The sequence below is a fragment of the Mizuhopecten yessoensis genome, unplaced genomic scaffold (assembly GCF_002113885.1).
Source record: "Mizuhopecten yessoensis strain PY_sf001 unplaced genomic scaffold, ASM211388v2 scaffold11103, whole genome shotgun sequence".
Classification (NCBI taxonomy): Eukaryota; Metazoa; Mollusca; class Bivalvia; order Pectinida; family Pectinidae; genus Mizuhopecten; species Mizuhopecten yessoensis.
This window is the reverse complement of record NW_018408881.1, coordinates 52,078-65,270: the sequence shown is the minus strand read 5'-3', so window position 1 is coordinate 65,270 and position 13,193 is coordinate 52,078. Positions and strand designations below refer to the sequence as shown.

At 38.2% G+C, this 13,193-nt stretch overlaps 2 protein-coding genes across 3 annotated transcripts in view; one reads left to right on the top strand and one right to left on the bottom strand.

The window, feature by feature from the left end:
• LOC110465855 (espin-like) overlaps positions 1 to 1,383 on the bottom strand; it is a 39,270-nt gene extending 37,887 nt beyond the window's left edge. For both annotated transcript variants that reach the window (XM_021521964.1, XM_021521965.1), the window contains exon 1: positions 1,214 to 1,383. In XM_021521964.1, the coding sequence (XP_021377639.1) occupies positions 1,214 to 1,232 (19 nt within the window). In that variant the 5' untranslated portion in view covers positions 1,233 to 1,383. The remainder of the gene's footprint in view (positions 1 to 1,213) is intronic.
• Positions 1,384 to 1,609: 226 nt separating this feature from the next.
• On the top strand, positions 1,610 to 10,011 carry LOC110465853 (serine/threonine-protein phosphatase alpha-2 isoform). The gene is made up of 7 exons (XM_021521962.1): positions 1,610 to 1,818; positions 2,736 to 2,867; positions 4,874 to 5,104; positions 5,399 to 5,503; positions 6,474 to 6,697; positions 7,870 to 8,004; positions 8,489 to 10,011. The coding sequence occupies exons 1-7, from the start codon at positions 1,764 to 1,766 to the stop codon at positions 8,591 to 8,593; spliced, it is 987 nt and encodes a 328-aa protein (XP_021377637.1). The 5' UTR covers positions 1,610 to 1,763; the 3' UTR covers positions 8,594 to 10,011.
• The last annotated feature ends 3,182 nt before the right edge of the window (positions 10,012 to 13,193 follow it).

Below are 13,193 nucleotides of genomic sequence, written 5' to 3'. Positions count from 1 at the left end.
ATATCATAGGAATTAAGTTAATAGACATCTTGAATTGGTTAACTAATTCAAAATTTTCCAAAAACCTACAGTGATATTCATGGTGATTGTGTCTATGTCTACCGTTACCTTTGAACACTGAAAGAAATAATAATCACCTTTCGAAGTCCCTGTAAACCAATTTATTTATGTAATTTTAACAATGACATACATGTATTGCAATGATAAGTCTAAATTGGTATATTCTTTTTCTAAAACAGTAGAAAAAAAGTTGTTAGATTGCAGGACTGTATTAACATGGTGTAGTATTATATTTTGTTAATCAGATATAAAGGTCCAGAATGGATTCTGTTTGGTAATTTAATAAGGAGGTGCTTATATCATTTCAATATAATGATATATTATGCCCCAAAATTACCTACAGTAGTACTGATTATTGATATATATATATATATATATATACATATATGATTTTGATAATTTATGATTAAAACACAAATGTCTGAAAATTGTATATTATTAAATTGATGTAACTAAACCTACACTGGGTAAAGATTAGATACGTAATAAATGTTCAAACTTGATTTTATCTTGTCTTCCAGGTGAAAACAGATTCAGCAACATGCCATCCATTTCAATGATAATGTGAAAGTAACACTTTGAAAGATATGTCTTTGTAAAACAGTAACTTTGTGTCTTTGTAAGATCACTGTAACTTGAAAAAAAAAATGTGCTGTGACGTATTCCTGTTGATACCCCTGTGAGGAACCTCAGAGATGCTTAATAGTTGACATAGTTGTCATGGTGACAGGTATCATTCGGAAAAAAATAATTGCACTTTTAAGTGCAGATTTGCATTCCTCACATCATGACATGCAGTAAACCAATTAAATCTAACGCGAACCTGTCGATTGTAACACTGACACAATGGCAAAACAGCATTACAGATGTAAAAACACACATAATACACTAATCTTGAGGTAAAATCTGGACATTAAGATCTGGGTCAATGAAGGTGAAACTCATGTTAAAATGTTTTAGTAATCTTGGGACATTGACGATTAATTACATATATCGTCTTATTCTTATCACATGGCAAGTTTCATTGTTTTAAAAACGATGATGATACATTTCAAATTACAAATCGTGTTGACATGAATAAGAGCGGGTACTACTAAATAACATGTTCGTATCGGTTTGTTTATGTTCCGAACATGGCCGACGTTCAACTCACCTTTACGCTTAACGGCCATTTTTAAGTAATATGTCAATCGCACATTAGAGTATTTGGTAAAAAATTAAACATATCCGTGATCGGTTTGCGGCACATGCTGCAAACCCTCTAAGGGGTTTGCTAGCCGCCAGTATATTCTGATTCCATGTCAGGTACTCGCGGCCATTACAGTTTTATTCTCCCAGAATGCAACAATCTGTTGTAAAAATAAAAAAAAGAACGCAAGTTCAGTGATTAGTGTTTTCTTTCAATTAAATATACATAACCTTAAATATTATTCATAATTGTTTTCTTCTTGACACACTGTACTTAAATATCTCGAGATATGTTTGCTCTATAATTACAAAATATAGTCCCTAATATTTGATGTATCCATGAACCTCGTCACTACATTATGAACAAAAATTACTCCGCCTTCGAAACGGCCGCCATCTTAATCTAGAAGCCGGACGAAAGAAGGGGGGTACCTGTTCAATCTGTCATCATCCTTTTATTCTTCATATTTTAGACACCGATTTCATATCTAACGTACTCCCCAAGCATTTGTGTGATGGCAGATACAGATAAATTGAATATAGACAGCATAATAGCTAGGTTGTTGGAAGGTAAGTCCGCTGTTTACTCGAAGGATTTCGAAATTCTCCATTGCAATCGTAATTATTTTGCCAACGAGCACTGTCAGGTTCTCGATACTAATATATAAGCATCAGTCGGATTTGTAACGCCTGTATGTATCATATCGTTTCTTTTCCGCTGTGTAAAACGACAATGTCGAATGTAATGGTTGCTTTACCAGTGCATTTATTTGCTGTCAAAATTTGCCACTCTGCGGTGACTTTGAATTCCTCTTCAACCATTGGCCTAGTGTACCATTTTTTTTACAAAGTTCTAGTTAATTTGAATGCTTGTTTCCTATTTCGAAGCAAAATAATCCGCTTGAAAAAGTTATAGAAATGAGAGTCTGATGTAATTTATCTCGAATACTGATGTCATTGTAATGTTTACATTGCAAAATGTTATCAGTCACGTCTATTCGTGTATGCGAGTCAGCGGGTACAATATAATTGATAAATCTGATGACACTTCCTAGGTAAAATGTAAAATACCTTTGTCTTTCTGGAATATGAGACATCAAAATTATTATTGATTGCACAAGAAGTAACACGGTGTTTCCATATTAAAGAGAGAATAATTTACGTTTTGCAGTTCTTAATATTCTTTTAATATAACCAAGATTCAAATATTCTTTTGATATAACCAAAACTGTATCTAACATGTCCCCAAAATATCAAACTCAATAAGATGACAGTCTTGCTACTTATTTTGGTCTGATGTTTGTGATATGCATATCTTGTGTCATTTTTACAACTATTTAAATAAAATTAACCAAAACTGTATCTAACATGTCCTCAAAATATCAAACTCAATAAGATGACAGTCTTGCTACTTATTTTGGTCTGATGTTTGTGATATGCATATCTTGTGTCATTTTTACAACTATAAATGAAATTCACTTTTGCAGTTCGTGGATCTCGACCAGGAAAAAATGTTCAGCTTACAGAATCCGAAATAAGGGGGCTGTGTTTGAAGTCCAGGGAAATTTTTCTGAGTCAACCAATTCTTTTAGAATTAGAAGCACCATTGAAGATCTGTGGTAAGCATCCTCTGAGGACGACCATTTTGTTTCTTTGAATGTTTTTAGCTCAATATCTATGGCTTTGATAATTTTTGTCCATAGCAAGTGATTAATTTGCTCAAAAACCAATTATTTTCCCTTAAACCTTAAACTTTCTTTTCAATGGACAATTTAGTGAAGTAATTTTTTTTTTAACGTTGTCCCAAAATTCTTTGATTATATAGTTTGATACTCCTTATGAACAATTCTTGTCGAGGAATTGACAAGAGACAATGATTTCTCAGTGTTTTTAATCAGTAATGGAGAAATCCTCAACCGTACAGTCGTAAGTTTTAGCGGCAGCTGTCGTTGAATTTCTAGCTAACAAAAAATGTCTTTCCAGTCGAGGAGAGAACTTCTGGCTTAATTCAACTGGAATACAAGTGCATGTACTTATTCTGAACCAAAATCATCTTAATCTCAAACATTGTTGTAAACAGTGCTCCAGATAACTTTTGAACATGTGGTTTTTTTTACCCCTTCCTCTCCAAAGTGGAGGGGTGAAAACTTCAATTTTGAACCATGAAGTGCTGTAAAAGCAACGTTACCTGAAAATGTTGAAAGACGTTGAATCATTTGTATGTGTTAAACTTTTAATATAGGGTTAAGAATGACTCAAATTCATATTTTTGTGCTGTCTAGACATGTGGTATTTTATTTCCATTTCACTGTGAACACAATCACAGTGAAATGGAAATAAAATTCCACATATCTATTAAAAAAACGGAAAATATCATAATAGGGTGTGGCATGAAACATCACAAATCGTTATCGAAGCGTGCGACCGTTTGTGGATGGAAAAAAACATTTCCCGTGGCTGACGTCACAGTCCAGACTGTTGCTCAAGCGGATGGCCAAACCTTGTTGAACTTGAAAAGTTTGTCGTGCTCCAAACACAAGACGGACAACGTTTTCACAAAGGGCTGCTCGAATGTTCAAAAAAGTGCCCTTACCCGACACGAAAAATCAAGAGTATCACTTGTCCGCTATTAAAAGTATCACAAAAGAAACTTCAATTAAAAAAAGAAACACGCTTCGTGAAACGGTCACAACATTAATGGAAGACATCGACGATGATGAAGTTACTGAGAGTAAAACAGATGACTGTGCCAATTATGTATTTAACACAATTTACTACGCAGCGAAAGAGATGAGACCAAGTGACAAATAGCGATAGTTTTAAAAGCGCCATGATCTAATTCTCGCTCATATAAGTGCGTGTAACAGGAGTACTATGCAAGCGTCTCAGTGACTCACTTGTAAGCGTATTATAACCTGCTAAATTGGTTCCGTAGACTGACGCAATGTTCCGGATTTTGCTTGCGTGAATTAAGCAAGTTCATTTTTTTCCTTTTGCGTAATTTGTGAATTATCGTGCGTGAAAACGCATTCACGCAAGCTATCTGGAGCACTCGTTGTAAATGATCGTGTGATCTATTGATATCATACTTTCTGCAATTTGAAATTATCTCTACGACACCCGCTCAGTGCATGCATGCTCTAATTAAACTAACTCAAATCCAAATATGAACAGAATTAGTTGATTAGAGGTATGATACATATACTTCTTACTATACTTCTTAGAATGCGTTATGTGTGAACTCGGACTCGTAACTTGCACAGTATTGTCGGTTAACAGCGTGGTGCTGTACATGTTTACTTCTCACTGAGAGGCCCCAGAATCGGCTATTTCTGTTGTAGCTTTTTTTATCGCAGGCTTTCCCAAAAGATGAAACTGACCACACTGAACGTTGGTGTCAGGTTGTCGCTTGACTCATAAATAGTCCCTTTAAAGCAAAAATTTGCTGCTTCCCTTACTAGAAAGTATTGTAATTTTGAAAATGGAGAAATGATGAAATTCCTCATAACTGCAATATACATTTTGCTGTCTTTCAAAATAAGGCAAACTCTGCTGTAAAAGTGAGATGGGGGGGGGAAACCTAGTAAAACAGTAGCTTCTACTAAATTGTCCTTTTCACTTTCAGGTGACATTCATGGGCAGTATTATGACCTTTTGAGACTCTTCGAGTATGGAGGATTCCCCCCGGAGAGCAACTACCTCTTCCTTGGAGACTACGTAGACAGGGGGAAGCAGTCACTGGAAACAATATGTCTCTTGCTGGCATACAAGATCAAGTATCCAGAAAACTTCTTCTTGCTCCGAGGAAACCATGAATGTGCCAGTATCAACAGAATTTATGGATTTTATGATGAATGTAAGAAATTGTGTTTTGGAATCTTATCCTTTTATTGGCCTAATAATTATGTTCACCTATTTATTTATATTACATGCTAAAACCTTGTACATTTGACAATCAGGATAAACACCTTATCAAAAAAATGTAAGATTTTAAAGAAGTTACTAAAGTGTTATTCCACTAGCATGTGTTATTGTGTCGCAGATTTTTGTCGTTTGTTAAGATTAACCATAATTATCTTAACTGTGTATTTATATCAAAATTAAAAAAATTGAACTATCTGTAGCCAATGAACATTTTTTTCACCCACAGGCAAGCGACGGTATAACATCAAGTTATGGAAAACATTTACAGATTGCTTCAACTGTTTACCTATAGCAGCCATCATTGACGAAAAGATTTTCTGCTGTCACGGAGGTAATATTGTTACTTTCATTTGTCTTGGAATATGTTTCAATTTTTTAGAGGCCCCAGCATCCATCAGAAAATGAAGATGGTAAATGGTAGACAGATCTGTATCACATCTCATGATATATTAATTCAGATGCATCCCACCTACCATATACCATTTTAATTGTGAAATAGCCCAAATGACATCTTTTCTAGGGAGTTGTCTTTAATGCAAGTCAATATTTAATCTGTTATATCGAAGAAAAAAAGAGGAATTGGTTGGGTATTAATAGAAACAGACCCTAGTTATTATGTCTCCCCTTCGAAGGTTCTGGCTATTCTAATTGCAACTTGTCCGGCCCGTCAATTTTATCCCATTAAAGATATCTTGATCAAACTTGGAAGTATAACTGCATCACCCACAGAAGGTGTGCAGTGCACTGGAATTAGGTCTGGTGCCCCGTTATATACAGAGTTATGGTCCTTTGTTTATTTTTAATACCGAAGTTTGTCCACAGCATAACTTAAATGTTCTTTCACCTACGTTGACCAACCTTGCTATAGTTATGTATCTTGGGAAGTAGGAGTGTCACATTCTAAATTCGGGGCTCATGCTGCATTATATATGCTGAAGTTTGTCTATTAGCTAATAAGGGGAGACATGTTTTTGTTCACAAAAGCAATTTTCTAGTTTTGGCTTGTAAATTTAACTGTGGGGTCGGATGATATCTGGGTTTTTTTGCTGTACTAAGATACTTGCACATCAAGCATAAGCATAGGGGCACTGATAACATGAATGATAACTTTGTATATTATGGCGCAGGAAAAAAAAGATACATCTAGTTGTCGAAAGTCACAAAAGTTTGGAAGGTTTTCAGCCCCTGCTTATATTTATTTCTGAAATTGTTCTTTGTATTTTCAGTTTGTTGCACTTGATATGACATTACATTTTTCGAGTTATTGCTTATTCCTAAAACTTTATTTTTCAAAATTTTAGGTTTGAGTCCTGATTTGCAATCCATGGAACAGATCAGAAGGATCATGAGGCCAACAGACGTACCAGATCAGGGGCTTCTCTGTGATCTATTATGGTCAGATCCTGACAAGGAGACCATGGGATGGGGAGAGAATGATAGAGGGGTGTCTTTCACATTTGGTGCAGAAGTTGTGGCCAAATTTCTACACAAACATGACTTGGATCTTATATGTCGAGCTCATCAGGTAAGAAATGTTTTTGAACTTGAAAAAGGCATCATTTTGAAGGTTAAACTTTACATGTAGCTGTTTTCCCATGTAACAAAACCACTTTTATGCATCCTGGTTATTAGGTCACCTGAGCTTTGCTCAAGTGACCTATTCCAATCACTTTACGTACGTCGTGCGTAAACTTTTTACATTATCAACTTCTCAAGAACCAGTGGATGGAATTTTTTCAAACTTAGTCAGAATCATCCTTGGTAGATGAGGCTAACAAATTGTAAAATTGGGATTCCTACCTCAACCCTAGGGGCCAGTGCGGGGCCCAAAAGGGAAAATTAACCAATATTTCAAAAATCTTCTTCTCCAGACTCAGAGGTATTACAGTCATTTTCTCTGTATGGATGGAAAGATCATCAGGGGCTTTATTTAAATTGTAAATTTCAGGACCCCCGAGCTATCCGTTCTCCCTTGGGGAGGGGGTAAAGTTTACTATAGTTTATATAGGGAAACAACACTTTTGGGTATATTTTGACAATTTTCTGTTGGAAATTATTTTTACTTGGTCAGAATCATCCTTGGAGGAGGAAGATGGTTTTAAATTGTAAAATTGGGATTCCTACCCCAACCCTAGGGGCCAGGGCGGGGCCCAAAAGGGAAAATTAACCAATATTTCAAAAATCTTCTTCTCCAGACTCAGAGGTATTACAGTCATTTTCTCTGCATGGATGGAAAGATCATCAGGGGCTTTATTTAAATTGTAAATTTCAGGACCCCCGAGCTATCCGTTCTCCCTTGGGGAGGGGGTAAAGTTTACTTTAGTTTATATAGGGAAACAACACTTTTGGGTATATTTTGACAATTTTCTGTTGGAAATTATTCTTACTTGGTGAGAATTATCCTTGAAGGAAGATGGTTTTAAATTGTAAAATTGGGATTCCTACCCCAACCCTAGGGGCCAGGGCGGGACCCCAAAGGGAACATTTACAAATATTTTGAAATTCTTATCCTTTGATGACATGACAAGTATTGTATTTCACTTAGTTTACATGCTGATTTCCACATCACATCTAAACAATAAAATAAAGCTAGCAGTACCTATGATATAACTCAGGTGACCGCTAAGGCCCTTGGGCCTCTTGTGTTTTAAAAAGATGCATGTAATAAAAGAAAATTTTTGAACATTATGCTTTTAGGTAGTAGAAGACGGATATGAGTTCTTTGCCAAACGACAGCTGGTGACATTGTTTTCTGCTCCTAACTACTGTGGGGAATTTGACAATGCTGGTGCTATGATGAGCGTGGATGAAACATTAATGTGCTCATTCCAGGTAACAGACTTTAATCATGAAGACGTCCAAATAGCAGAGCTCCTAGCTTGTGATAAAATATATTCTTATTCATTGTTTCTGTTAAATAAATTTTGCAACAGCCTGATCCTTTATGAATTGGAGAGATATTGCATTATTTGTATTGAAATTAGGAATATTACTCAGTTTTCGGTTATTTTCTGGAAATAAGGCTCTTTTTAGCTAGGAGAAACAGTCTGTATTCGGCAGTAAAACTAAGCAGAAAAACACTGTCATTGATAAGTTTTCTTAAAAATACATAGTGATGAAATGAGTGCAGATCGTTTCATGCAATTCTTTAGCAAGTTGATACTAAGCCCTGACAAATGTTCCCGAGTTTTCCTACAGAAAACTTTTTAACATTGGTTTGGCTTGCATAAACAGTTATCTTGAAATGATGTGCCGAATTTATGTAAAAACAATTTAACGAATTTGTAGTGATGGAAGATGTCCTCTTTTCTTTCAGATTTTGAAACCGGCAGACAAGAAAAAGTTCCCATATGGTGGACTCAATGCAGGGCGACCAGTAACACCACCTAGAGGTCAACCGAAGGGAAAGGCTAAAATATGATTAACACTACAGAAATCTTGTGGATAGTTAAAATTGGACACAAAATTGACGATGTTCATTCATGAATCGGTCGCAAACATTGATAGTTTGACTTCTTCAGACATTTATTGCTCTGGACATTCAACAAATGCCAGTGGATAACGTGCTTGCGTGTTGCGGCTGATGTGATTGACTGAAATGAAGGACTGCAAACCGTGCATATGTTGTCTTTAGGATGAAGTTGATCTAAAAATGTAGAATGAAGGAGCACATAACTTTTGATGATTTTTGCCATGGGAACTCCATCCTGCAGGGACAACATAATTAATTTAACCTATTGACACGTAGTATTGGTGTGTACAAGTCTTGTTACATCATTTGATGTTGTACATTTAATTTGAAAGATTCTGTTGTAAATGTAATGTAGCTCCAGCACATGACAACATGAACTGTGTTCAGAACTGGAGCTTTGGTCGAATAAGAAAACAGCTATTGTGCAACTTGGTCTGGTTTTCATAGACCTTGTTTACTGTCCCTCTAAAAATCATGAGACACTATACCCGGATTTAATCTTATACATACATCAATAAATTGTGTCAAGATCAAAATATTCATGCAACAATTGTAAGTTTGTCTTGTGCAATTTTGCATTGCTTTGTTCTGCTTTTGTAGAACAACATATTTTTTGAACAGTGTTAATGTCATATTTGATATTCAAAGTCATTAAACGGTCATACAGAAATTGTAGGATATAGATTTTGATGTGAAGAAGCATGCTGTTATACAATTGATGTCCTCCCCATTTAGTTCACCTTCCACGCTATAGTAATACAGGTGGGTTTGATTTCAAACTGCTACTAAGTCAAGTGAAAGCTAGTCCGTGTACAGCTTTAATGGGAATGGATCAGACAGAAATTTAATAACATGCTGGTACATGTTACAATCTTTTCCTGACATACTTACTGGGTCACCATTAACACGCAAATGACAAATTCTTTCTTATTGTTCAATACGTTGTGTACATATCCGTCATGGTTTGCCGACATGAGATTTTTATCTTAACTTATCTCATTTCATGTATATAATTCTGTACATTTGTATTTTTAGTTTGTCTTTGTGTTTACTAAATTGCACAAACCATAATAAATGTGGCACATCAGGGCCACCAACATAGAGTACTAAATCATTAACAAACTTAGACCATTTACACTAGAATAACAGCACATCAGTATAAACTGGTAGTAACAAAGAAAATATGGGGAACATGGGAGCCAACACAAAAATGAGGTTTTTAAGTCGCGTATATGTCTTTGTTTTTCTTAATTTATGGTATAAAAAATGTAGATGATATGTGAACTGATCAATGATCATGTAAATTTAATACATTATTTGTTGTATAGAAAAGATGATGACCGAATAAAAGATGTTTTGTAAGAATGTGTTTGTCTTATTCAGCTTCTTCAGGATAATCCTATTCTATGTGTTTATGGAAATTGCTCTTGCATGTAGGTTCATTCGTTTGGGCAGTAATATCTGGGTTCTAAGTGGAATATGGTTCTAATGTTTTAGCCTTGGAAACAATCTCCTTGCAACTATCAAAATTTATGAACAAAAAATTTGAATAGATATATACTGGAAACAGTAATTTAAAAAACATTTCAGATTATATTAGTATTTCTTGGTTTACAAGATGAACCCAAAATAAAGAGGATGCGTAAAAAAATAAAGGTGGTGTAAGCTTGTCAAAGAGTTATGTCCCTTGTCAATCATTGGTTGAAGCTTTCTGAATGAAGGCGTAAATACGTATAGGTATTTTTCCAAATTATATTCATAACATTTAGTTCCTGGTTAGCTGCTATTTCCCTATAATTGAAATCCAGGAAAGTGATTTTCATACGCCCATCAACAAATTTATGATGTATATATTGGTATAGTGAGTGTCTTTGTCAGTCAACACTGGTTTGCACAGGACAAATTGCTAAAAATAAATCAATTTTTGTGAAGCTTGGTATATTATATGAAGACGGGGCTAAATTCGAAGTTGAGCGAAATCTACTCATACTGTGCTCTTGATTTGCTGACGGTTTCTACACACAAAAAAACTTTGTCAAATGTGACCGGATTTTGATTAAACTTTGTCAATGATTATATTACACAATGACAAAGGCTGAGCTTAAATGTGAGTAAAACATGTCCATAATTGGATGCCGCTTTCTGATGGGCTAAAAAAGGGTGTTTTCTCCTTTCATCACATTTCAGAAATTGTTCCAAATTTCAACGAGTAATATAGTACAATTAAATTCATTCCTTCTCGACATTTCCATTTACATACAACAATGCACCGGAAGGATTTAAATATGTCGGATTGGCATGGGACGGGCGTATATAGTTCCTCCCTGCGGTACTCTTGTTCCTTTCGGAACTTAATTAGAGAATACACACATAATCAACCAAATCTGGTGATAATTCTGTTGGAACGCGCAACCCAGTCGGGTGGTTCTTAAGTTATATATACAACCCAGTAAGGTCGTTCTTCGGTTGAAACGTGCAACCAAGTCTGACGATCTTCAGTTATGACTCGCGACCAAATCTGGTGATTCTTCTGATGCACAAGCCAGATGAATGGTTCTTCAGGCACAATCCAATCGGGTGCCTCTTTAGGTAAAATAACGCACAACCAATTTGTTTGCATATTGAGTTATAAAACACAACCCAGTCGGATGGTTGTTCCTCAGGTATAATTTACGCACAACCCATGTAGTCCATTGCTTCTTCCATTTTAACCCCCGTCCAGTCGGAAGCTCCTTCATCTATAACGCACACCCCAGTCGGGAGCTCCTTCAGCTATGACGTACCCCCCAGTCGGGAGCTCCTTCAGCTATAACGCACACCCCAGTCGGGAGCTCCTTTAGCTATAACGCACCACCCAGTCGGGAGCTCCTTCAGCTATAACGCACACCCCAGTCGGGAGCTCCTTCAGCTATGACGTACCCCCCAGTCGGGAGCTCCTTCAGCTATAACGCACGACCCCAGTCGGGAGCTCCTTCAGTTATAACGCACGACCTAGGCGGGTGTTCCTTCAGCTATAACGCACAACCCAGTCTGGAGCTCCTTCAGCTATAACGCACAACCAAGTCGGGAGCTCCTTCAGCTATAACGCACGACTCCAGTCGGGAGCTCCTTCAGTTATAACGCACGACCTAGGCGGGTGTTCCTTCAGCTATAACGCACAACCCAGTCTGGAGCTCCTTCAGCTGTAACGCACGACCCAGTCGGGAACTCTTTCAGCTATAACGTACACCCCAGTCGGGAGCTCCTTTAGCTATAACGCACCACCCAGTCGGGAGCTCCTTCAGCTATAACGCACACCCCAGTCGGGAGCTCCTTTAGCTATAACGCACGACCTAGTCGGGAGCTCCTTCAGTTATAACGTACACCCCAGTCGGGAGCTCCTTCAGCTATAACGCCCACCCCAGTCGGGAGCTCCTTCAGCTATAACGCCCACCCCAGTCGGGAGCTCCTTCAGCTATAACGCACACCCCAGTCGGGAGCTCCTTTAGCTATAACGCACAACCCAGTCTGGAGCTCCTTCAGCTATAACGCACCAGTCTGGAGCTCCTTCAGCTATAACGCACAACCAAGTCTGGAGCTCCTTCAGCTATAACGCACGACTCCAGTCGGGAGCTCCTTCAGTTATAACGCACGACCTAGTCGGGTGTTCCTTCAGCTATAACGCACAACCCAGTCTGGAGCTCCTTCAGCTATAACGCACGACTCCAGTCGGGAGCTCCTTCAGTTATAACGCACGACCTAGTCGGGTGTTCCTTCAGCTATAACGCACACCCCAGTCGGGAGCTCCTTCAGCTATAACGCACGCCCTAGTCGGGAGCTCCTTCAGCTATAACGTACACCCCAGTCGGGAACTCCTTCAGCTATAACGTACACCCCAGTCGGGAACTCCTTCATCTATAACGCACGACCCAGTCGGAAGCTCCTTCAGCTATAACGCACGACCTAGTCGGGAGCTCCTTCAGCTATAACGCACGACCTAGTCGGGAGCTCCTTCAGCTATAACGTACACCCCAGTCGGGAGCTCCTTCATCTATAACGCACGACCTAGTCGGGAGCTCCTTCAGCTATAACGCACGACCTAGTCGGGAGCTCCTTCAGTTATAACGTACACCCCAGTCGGGAGCTCCTTCATCTATAACGCACGACCTAGTCGGGAGCTCCTTCAGCTATAACGCACGACCTAGTCGGGAGCTCCTTCAGTTATAACGTACACCCCAGTCGGGAGCTCCTTCATCTATAACGCACGACCTAGTCGGGAGCTCCTTCAGCTATAACGCACGACCTAGTCGGGAGCTCCTTCAGTTATAACGTACACCCCAGTCGGGAGCTCCTTCATCTATAACGCACACCCCAGTCGGGAGCTCCTTCATCTATAACGCACGACCTAGTCGGGAGCTCCTTCAGCTATAACGCACGACATAGTCGGGAGCTCCTTCAGTTATAACGTACACCCCAGTCGGGAGCTCCTTCAGCTATAACGCACACCCCAGTCGGGAGTTCCTTCAGCTGTAACGCACGACCTAGTCGGGAGCTCCTTCAGCTATAACGC